This window comes from Quercus robur, chromosome 3 (assembly GCF_932294415.1).
Source record: "Quercus robur chromosome 3, dhQueRobu3.1, whole genome shotgun sequence".
NCBI lineage: Eukaryota > Viridiplantae > Streptophyta > Magnoliopsida > Fagales > Fagaceae > Quercus > Quercus robur.
Window position 1 is genome coordinate 3,883,912 of NC_065536.1, and position 9,407 is coordinate 3,893,318.

At 36.2% G+C, this 9,407-nt stretch overlaps 2 protein-coding genes across 7 annotated transcripts; both read right to left on the minus strand.

Annotated features, from left to right (window-relative positions):
* Positions 1 to 4,681: 4,681 nt before the first annotated feature.
* On the minus strand, positions 4,682 to 9,407 carry LOC126716754 (anaphase-promoting complex subunit 11). 6 transcript variants are annotated; one of them, XM_050417729.1, is made up of 5 exons: positions 9,259 to 9,407; positions 6,576 to 6,603; positions 6,409 to 6,427; positions 6,029 to 6,147; positions 4,682 to 5,192 (listed from the first exon to the last, which is right to left on the minus strand). In XM_050417729.1, the coding sequence occupies exons 2-5, from the start codon at positions 6,592 to 6,594 to the stop codon at positions 5,077 to 5,079; spliced, it is 273 nt and encodes a 90-aa protein (XP_050273686.1). In that variant the 5' UTR covers positions 6,595 to 6,603; positions 9,259 to 9,407; the 3' UTR covers positions 4,682 to 5,076. The 6 variants fall into 6 exon arrangements, with proteins under 6 accessions (XP_050273686.1, XP_050273684.1, XP_050273688.1 ...); XM_050417727.1 differs by having other exon boundaries at positions 6,409 to 6,445; XM_050417731.1 differs by lacking the exon at positions 6,409 to 6,427 and adding an exon at positions 6,429 to 6,440 and having other exon boundaries at positions 6,575 to 6,603.
* LOC126716749 (pentatricopeptide repeat-containing protein At3g24000, mitochondrial) lies at positions 6,751 to 9,392 on the minus strand. The gene is made up of 2 exons (XM_050417721.1): positions 9,259 to 9,392; positions 6,751 to 8,961 (listed from the first exon to the last, which is right to left on the minus strand). Exon 2 carries the CDS (start codon positions 8,956 to 8,958, stop codon positions 6,934 to 6,936), a length of 2,025 nt encoding a protein of 674 aa, XP_050273678.1. The 5' UTR covers positions 8,959 to 8,961; positions 9,259 to 9,392; the 3' UTR covers positions 6,751 to 6,933.

Genomic DNA, 9,407 nt, shown 5'->3' on the forward strand with positions numbered 1-9,407 from the left:
GAAAGAAATACTATTATATGAGTGGTGGATTGGGGTTAGGATGGGATCCAGTTGGATAGCTAGTTTGAGTTCGATCCAATCTTGTTACAGTCTAAATTTTCAACCAACCCACTATTTTCGGAGGTTGATGAGTTAGCATTGGTTTGGAAATTTTCCGACTTGCCTATAATAGATTGAGAAATGATATGTCTATAACATTTTAAGATTAACTAGTCTAATTCGATATGCTTACACTCTTATTAATTGTGGTGTGTATCTAATCCATCAATTCAACAAAATCAACCTAAGGCATCAATCGGATGGTGGGTTAGGGTTAGGTTAGGTTTGATTTTTTATTTTTATTTTTTAGTCTTGGTTTATAACCCGTCTAATCCAACCTAAAATATATATTGGGTTTAAGTTATATATGGTTTTGGTGTAAATTTTACCTTATTAAAAAGTTAGAATATCGATTAGGTTTAATAGGTGAATTGTAATAATTTATTATATTATAAAAAAAAAAATGGTCTAAATCCCCTCCCCCTAAATTTTATCCTATTAAAAATTTAGAATATTATTTAGGCATATTAAGATGAATTGTAATAATTTATTATTAAAAAAATGATCTAATAGTTTATGCACCCCCCCTCCCCCAACCCTCACATTTTTCTTACAAGAGATGAAACATTTGATCTGAACCTGACCCAACACAATTCATATAGGTTGTGTTAGGTTAGATTCTTGTAGTGGGCCTTTTTGTTATATCGGGCGGCGTTGCCTCTTGTGGTACTTGGCCCAAATATTCTGAGTAAGAGAGTTGAGCCTAGTCTAACTGCAACTCAATTTGGTCCCGCTTGTGCGCAAACTATGCCTTATTTGCCAGGAGCATGCTTACGGCAGACAGGGCTATTCTAGATGAGTTGTGGCAGGCAAACATGATAATAATAAAACAAAAAGAAAGTACTTCGGCTTCTTAATTAAAGTGAACAAATAATCCCTAATTAAGAAAAATAATCACAATAACAACAATTACTTTTATAAAGAAAGCAAGGGAATAAGTGGGTAGCATATGAGTTAATCAAAAGAAGAAAGAAATCAGATCAAATCTAATCCGCAGGACCAAAACCAGAGAGGGAAGAACGTTTCTTCTCAACGCGAATAATCTCCCGAGGAAATTCTGCCGTGTAAATTAATCACTTTGAGGGAAGCGGACCTGAATGGTTGGTGCCCAAGAGAATTTCTTGCTTCTAGTAGAGAGTAGGACTTTGAGAGGGAGAGAGAGAATCAACCTATTGGTGCATGCCTGCCAGTCTAACTCTCTATTTTTTATTTTCTTCCTTTTTTAATTTCCTTCTTTATCTTTCCTTTCTTTCCTCCACGCTTGTTTTCTATTTCATGGTTTTCCTTAGAGATTCTTGTTACCGTGATTGTGTTGTCCCCCATGCACGGCAAGGGCCTCCTTTTATAGTGCCTACCGCGATCGGGTTTTACTATTTTAGCCCTTAACCACCTTTGTCTGGTTTAGGTGTACTTGCCGACCACCACTGGTCCGTCTATGTGACACTCACTATAACCAGACAAAGAAAGCTATTTTGTTTGTTAGTCTACCGTGGCACCCTTTCCTGCTACGGTGTGGATGCTCTCTCTCCCTATCCCTCATGGCATGCACCTAGTGGTTCCAACTCAGCCTTACTTCTTTTGGGTGGTATGTCATCCCAACAAGACACTTCCCCCAAAAGAGCCTGAGTAGGAACCTTAGAATAGGTTTTTCCCCTCTCCCTACCGCCAAACCACGTCCTCTAACCTCTGACCCATGACCTCACCATGTCCCGTATTGGCTGGGTACAAGCTGGTGATGTCTGGACCTTGTGCGTGCCTCATTTCCATGTGTGTCCAAAATCTACCTGCTGCTCATGCGTTCGCCGTGGTCTAGAGGCTTGCCTGCACATTCTGCCGTCCGTTCTTGATCTTTTATGTGAGTTGCTTTCTGATTTCCCACTCCCCTTTGGGGCTGGACTTTACTTGACGTTGGGCTTTGCCTTTTTTTCAGTCTACCCTTTGACTGTTATCATTTCCTGCCACATCACTTTGTCATTCTTGCTATGACATTTATTTGACACAATCCTGCTGGACTCCTTTGGGCCTGCTGTTTATTCTTTCCTTAGTGGCTCAGTATGGCCATTGGTTTTTTATTACATTATTTGTGGGCTCCTGTGTCCCATTTGTTTTCTCTTGGTCATCATTGGCCCATTTGCTTTTCTTGGGATTGCTTGGCCATTTTCCTAACTCTGTATTCCCATGGGCTTTTACTAACTTCATTGGGCTTCCCCAGCTCAATTACCTTATCCTCATCCTTGGGGTTCATGGGCTTGCCATCAACCCTTTACTTTTTTTGTTTTCATTACTTAGGCCCTACTGTGACCCATTCTCACTTTTCCACATCATATACTGCCCATGAGTTTGCTATTTCTCTCTTTCCAGGCTCCTTTAAGCCCATTTGCCTTCTCAAGGCCCATTTGTTTATTTCATGAGCTTGTGATCCATTATTCCTGTCGCTTGAGCTTAATGGTTTTTCTATCTATTTGCCAACTCCTTTCTGCCCATGTTGTTGGGCTTCTTCTTTCCTTTTGACTTCCAAAATGACCATTAACAATTCTAAACTTGACAAAGTTGGGTTAGATTGAAAATATTTTCTAATCCAACCCATGCACACTCCAAGCAGTGGAAAGTTGAGACAACTTTTTACATGGAAGTGGAGCCACTACTATTTTTACTACCATTCACAATCAACCAATAATAATTTAAAAAAAAAATCATTGAGTATTGCTAAATACATAACAATTTTTCACGAGCGTTGAATTTACATGTTTTTAATGTTTCTTGTCTTAACCCACCACTTATATCACTTTATTATTTATTAATCACTACTTATCACATTGGTAATTAGGAAAATATTTTGTCAAAAATGTCGTAACTCTAAACTTATTGTAGAAGGTGAGGCAAGGAATATGACCGTTACTTTACTCTGGACATAAGAAAAGAGGGAAAAATCCGAAACAATGTCCTATAATTTTAAATCTATGATAAATAAACTCTTATGCTTTTAATTGTGTCAATTTAAACCTTGTACTTTCATTATCCAGATAATTAAAACCCTTTTTTTCACTTTGTTAAATTTTGAGAGAGAAATCAAACATCAATATACTCCAAAGAGAAGCACTAATATTTCATCATAAAAAACAAAACAAAACAAAAACAAAACTTTGGCATTCTATTTATCTTTCAATGAATTCAACATAAAACAACATTGTTGTCTTTATAATTCAAAAAAAATGTGTCATTTTTTTTATGTATATTGGTGCCAAATTTCGTGTTATTAAGAACGTTTAAGAGTGGGATTGTCACAAGTATAGGGTTTAATTAAGGGTTTTGATTGTCATACTCACACTGATAGAAGTGTAGTTTTAAATTAGGACAATTATAAATTATAGGGTTCAATTTGACACAAGCATAAAACTATATGACTTTTTTTCAAGAACATATATGTGGGAGACGAGTCTTCCCCAAGAAGGTACTGTTCGCTTTGGGATGGACAAGGTCAACCCTTACTTCCACCCGCACGAATTTGCTCAATCCCACATTGTGTGGAAGCAAGGGTTGACCTTGTCCATCCCAAAGCGAACAATACCTTCTTGGGAAAGACTTGTCTCCCACAATATATTATAATTTTTTTTTTGAGAAGACAATATATTATAATTTATTGTGTAATAATTCAAACTAAAGTAGTGTTAACAAAAAAAAGTTATATTTTTAAATAACAATAATGACAAATATTTAAATAACACTAAATTAAATTTGGTAAAGAAAATTTCTTAATTTGTTTAGTGTTGGTAAAGGAGGTAATGTTTGACATGACCAACAAACACAGGCCACATGACACTATTTTTTGTGAGTTAATGTTTGGTATAAATGAATTTAGGATAAAATACTATTTTAGTCCCTAAATATTAGCAAAAGTTTGTTTTTCATCACTAAATTTTAAAAAATTCATTTTATTCTTTACAAACTTTGTAAATAGTATTTTTAATAGTATAGAGAAAAATATATAGATGAAAAAAGAATATTTCTCAACAATTTAGAAATGAAAAACAAACTTCGATAAAGTTTAAGGACAAAAGGTAAAACATTTTCAATAGTTTAGAGATAAAAAATAAACTTTTCAATAATTTTATGACGAAAAAAAAAAAAAAAAAAACCTTTTAAAATTTAGGGATAAAAACAAACTTTTAGTAAAGTTTAGGGATCAAAATAATATTTTGTCCATGAATTATATCAAAATGGGTCAACATACTTTAACATGATTAATAATAAATATATTAATTTCTTGTTGACCTACTTGACTCGCATCAATGTGAAATGACTCTTTATTATTTGTATCAAGATAGATTGACCCATTTTTTAAAAACTCTTTTAGACACTTATTTTTAAGACAATAAATCTAATCCTATTTTGCTTTCAATACAAATGAAGCTCATTAAGCAAATATAATTTCTATCAAATTTGACAAAATAAAAATAAAAATTAGTTTCTATGAGAAATTAATAAAGTCTGGTTTGTTAAAGGAACAGATATCATATTAGACAAGGACAAATATCATATCCTACAACAAAAATAATGAAGACAAAACGGGAAGAAAGGAGGATAAAATCAAGCAAAATAGTTTTTACTTCTAGATAATTGGGCTGTTACTAAGCAAACCACAACAGCTCCTAGTACAAGAAATTGATTTGATTGACAGATCTGCATTAAACAAATATATAATCCACAGTAACACAAACTTCTAGTAGTAATGGAGGTTTAGCCACAAAATTATATAAGCCAAGTTCACCATCTTAACAGGTTGCTACAAGTGGCATCCCTTAATTAAATTGCCTGTAGTATTGGAGGCTGCACAAGAGGAGCTTCAACACTAGATGGGGTAATGTTCTTGAGAGGTCCATGAAGAGTAGCAAGCACGCAAACAGATACACACAGAGGGAGAGAGAGGGAGAAGATCTGGTATTCATTCATTTAACTTGGAATTCATTTATTTTTCTCTCATTCTTTGAACTGCCATTCCCTACGGCACATTGGGCAATGTGCTTGCGAGGTCTGTGAATTCACCCATTTCAAGATGCAATGAAGATGGAACGCATGGTTGCATGCACCCCAAACTGCAAGATAATACTAAACATCAATACTTACTCTCATAAAATTTCCCAAACTACTACCGAAGGCAGAAGTCAATTCTTTCTTCTTCTTCTTTTTAATTGTGATCGGTAAAAAGAATTTATTCAAAAAGGTACGCAACCTTTTTTTCTTTCCCCCTTTTTTGGGGAGGGGAGAAGGGGAGTTGTGTTTGGGGCACTGAATGTTAAAAATACTATAAACTGTTGGGAGAAGGAGTATAAGATTTAACTTTCTGAGATGACATATTTTCAGAGATCCAGCAACAAAAGCATGTGGAGAAAAGGCATGGAAAGAAACAACCTCAGTGTAAAATGCTTTTTTAAACTACAATATATGCAAATCTAAATAAACAAAGATACTACAATCACATGGCTAGTTTATACATATAAGAAGATGTCAATTTCTATATGCAATTGTCTCATCCCTTAGATGCAATTCAAAATGATTCAATTAATACTGTCAGCTACGGTTTTTTTTCTTTCTTTCTCCCCCTACCTTTGTTCCTCCCTCTCTGTTAGTACACAACAGTAGCACTGCTCTTGTACTGGTCAAACATCCCAGAACCATAGGTAAAAAAATAAGGCATTGCAGCAATCAGCATAGGATTTAAGCTACATTAAGGGCATGCCATAAAAGGAAAAAAATAAAAGGTTGACATGTTGAAAGTATAAACTGATTTTACTTAGAGAGAGAGAGAGAGAGAGAGAGAGAGAGAGTCATTTGAGGAATTCCTTAAGTTAGGAAATTAAAAAACGGAAGACAAAATGGCAAAACATGTAAACAAACTGAAATTGCATCAAAGATAATGTATGTTACTTACTTAATGGGCAATCATCCCCAGGAAGCTTACAATCAGGACAACAACCATCAAATGCCATCCTACAGATGCCACATGTTTCATCCTGGGCATCCCAAGTCCATGAAGCAACACCATGCCACCTATTATTAACACAAGGGAAAAAATTATGGCTCTGCAGCAACACATTATAAACAATATCTACAGTACTATATGTGCTAAGGAGTTCCAATCATGACTTATCAAAAAAAAAAAAAAAGGAGTTCCAATCATGAGAATGTCTTGATAAAAAATAAATCTTCATCCAATCTGAGAAATTTTAAAGTACACTAATCAAATATACACATAAAGGTCATATATCACATGATTAATTATAAGTTCATCAGTGAAAATAAAAGACATACAAGAGATAAAGAGAACATACTCTGTTTGAAAGCCCGGAAAATATTCACAAAGAGAATTGAATCAAGGAAAAACTGTTTCCATAAATGGCCCAAACAAGAATTTACAACTAACTTAAGAACAAAATCAATTTGTAAGAGGAAAAGGCACAATATCATGGCAAGGATACGTAAGAGCTTGACTTTCATCCTCCTCTCCTGCAAAACCAGAAACCAATTTTTTCAGAACAGTTAATATGAACAATATAATCACATACAGCCAGACACTTTAAAAATACATAAAACCCTCTCAAAAAAAAAGATATGAAAAATATCTACCACATATGTGGCAGAGGAATACTAGGATTCGTGATGGTCAAGTCAAAATAAAGGAGAGCCTTCATTGAATGATTAGAGAAAATGTTAGAACCAGGGATGGTTTAGTACTTCAGATGCTGACATAACTCCACTTTCAACTGGGAAATAGCCTGTTAAACTTAGGAGGCTTCCTTTACACAATCATTTTCATAGATGATTGGGTAGCAAGCACTACCAGTAGTCCCTGCAAGAACATGAACCATCATGGAAATGATGGAACCGATTGGTATCTCTCACAATGATTTCTCTGTCCACCAACTTCGACACAAACTTGATTGCTGAATGACAATCACCACAAACTCTAATATTTTTCTTGATTCGTATAGGAGAGCCTGGAGGAGTTTTGAGAAGGGCAAATGCTAGAGCAAGCTTCTCACTATGGTACTGCAACTTTACTTCCCTCTCGTGCTGATCCACAAACAAAAGCACATGGCTAGTGTCTGGGACATATCCAATCTCCTTGATCTTCCCACTGATCTCTTCCCATTTCCTATAGATATCCTCTCTTTGTGGGTGGGCATCATCATTTGCCACAAACAAATGGACTGCATTCTCAATCTCCACCCAACTACAAGCAGGCTCCTTCTTCACCCCACTATCTTTCATCATCCTTCTCACTTTCGCAACATCACCCCATCTTCCAGCAGAGGCATAGATATTAGAGAGCAACACATGGGGCCCTGAATCATATGGATCAAGCTCAAAAACATGTTCAGCAGCATAAGCACCTAACTCCATATTTTTATGCATCCTACAAGCACCAAGTAAGGCTTTCCAAACTGCTGCTGTGGGTTCAATAGGCATTTCTCTTATGAATTTCAAGGCTCGATCAAGAAGACCAGCTCGACCAAGAAGATCAACAATTGTCACGTAATGTGAAACACGTGGTTCAATCATGTGCTTCTTCATCAATTCAAAATAATATAGTCCTTCATCTAAAAGCCCGGCATGGCTACAAGCAGAAAGAACACAAAGGAAGGTTACGTGATTAGGTTCAATTCCTATCCTTAACATTTCTTCAAACCATTGCACACTTTCCTTCCCTAGCCCATGTTGTGCATATCCAGTGAGCATTGAATTCCAAGAAACCAACTCTTGTTTCACCAATCTATCAAACACCTTTTTTGCATCCTCAATGCTTCCTGATTTTGCGTACATGTAAAGAAGAGTGTTTCCTACAAAAGAAACAAGCTTACCCCCTGATTTTATCACATGTGCATGAATCCATTTGCCTTGCTCTAGAGATCCAGTGCTTGCACAAACGCTAAACACACTCGAATAGGTGAAATGAGTTGGTTTAAAATCTGCTCTCTGCATCTCCTGAAACATACTTAAAGCATGCTCTCCTTCACCCTTCCTAGCATGCCCAGCAATCAAAGCATTCCACGATACCTCGTTCTTGCTTACCAACCCATCAAAGACTACTCGGGCTTCATTTATTAGATTAAATCTAGCATACATGTCCACAAGAGAACTCCCCACATAAACATTGGAATCATAACCATACTTTAAACAAAAGGCATGAACTTGTCGACCATGTTTATCATTAGGCCTGGCCCCAGAAGCCTTTAACAAGCTAGACAAAGTGAATTGATTTGGTTGCAAACCAAAGTGAAGCATCTGAGGAAACAAAACAAGTGCATCCTCAGCATGATCATTCTGAGAATAGCCAGAAATCAAGGCAGTCCAAGTGACCATGTCTTTACTAGGCATTTCGTCAAACAGTTTACGAGCATCATCCAAAGCACCACACTTGGCATACATGTTGAGAATGGTATTATGAATAACGAGGTCATCCTTGAACTGGGAATGTACAATGTGGGAGTGCACAGCTCTTCCTTCTTTAAACTTCCCAAAATGGGTGCATTTCTTTAGCAAATTATTGTATAGAGCACGATTGGCTTCCAATGATCCACGATCGATTAAATCAAGTACATGAAGCCCCGTAGGGGAATTACGGATCTGGCTCCTGCGGAGAAGGTCCTTGTCTTGTATGATGCAAGAACTAGAGCCACAACAATCTTCTTCTTCTCCTTCTGAGGCCTCGAAATCAGTGAAGCCAGCTAGAGTTGCATATGACCCAAACCGCGTAGATATTGACGTTTTGTTTGGAATTCCAAAACAGCTTTTACCATGTAAAATTGCATTGTACAAGGTATATTTACTAGTACACAATATAACTATATGCTTGTTCATGATCTGAGCTAGGTAGGCATCAAACAAAGACAATAGAAAAAAAGGAAAAAAAAAAAAAATAGTATTAGGGTCTTGTTATTTCAATTTACCTTAAAATCATAGAATTAAGGGATAGCAATTTGAAGCCATACAAGTTACAATAATCCAGGACATGGGTTCTATGATTTTAGATTCATTTTTTCATCAAGAAATTTACATTCCCAGCAGAATTGTTTGAATTTGACTAACACCCAATTGAAAATTTACCAAGAATCCACAAATCAAAACAAATAAATCCACTCAAAACCCTAAAAATTTTACCTTTCTCTCTAGTCTCTGCTCTCCGCCTCTCTCTAGTCTCTAGTCTCCACTGCTCAGTCTGTTCTCATCTCAGCCTCTCTCTGATTCTCTGCTCTCCGCCTCTCTCAAGTCTCAACTGCTCACCTCACCGTATCAGGTTTTGAGGTTCA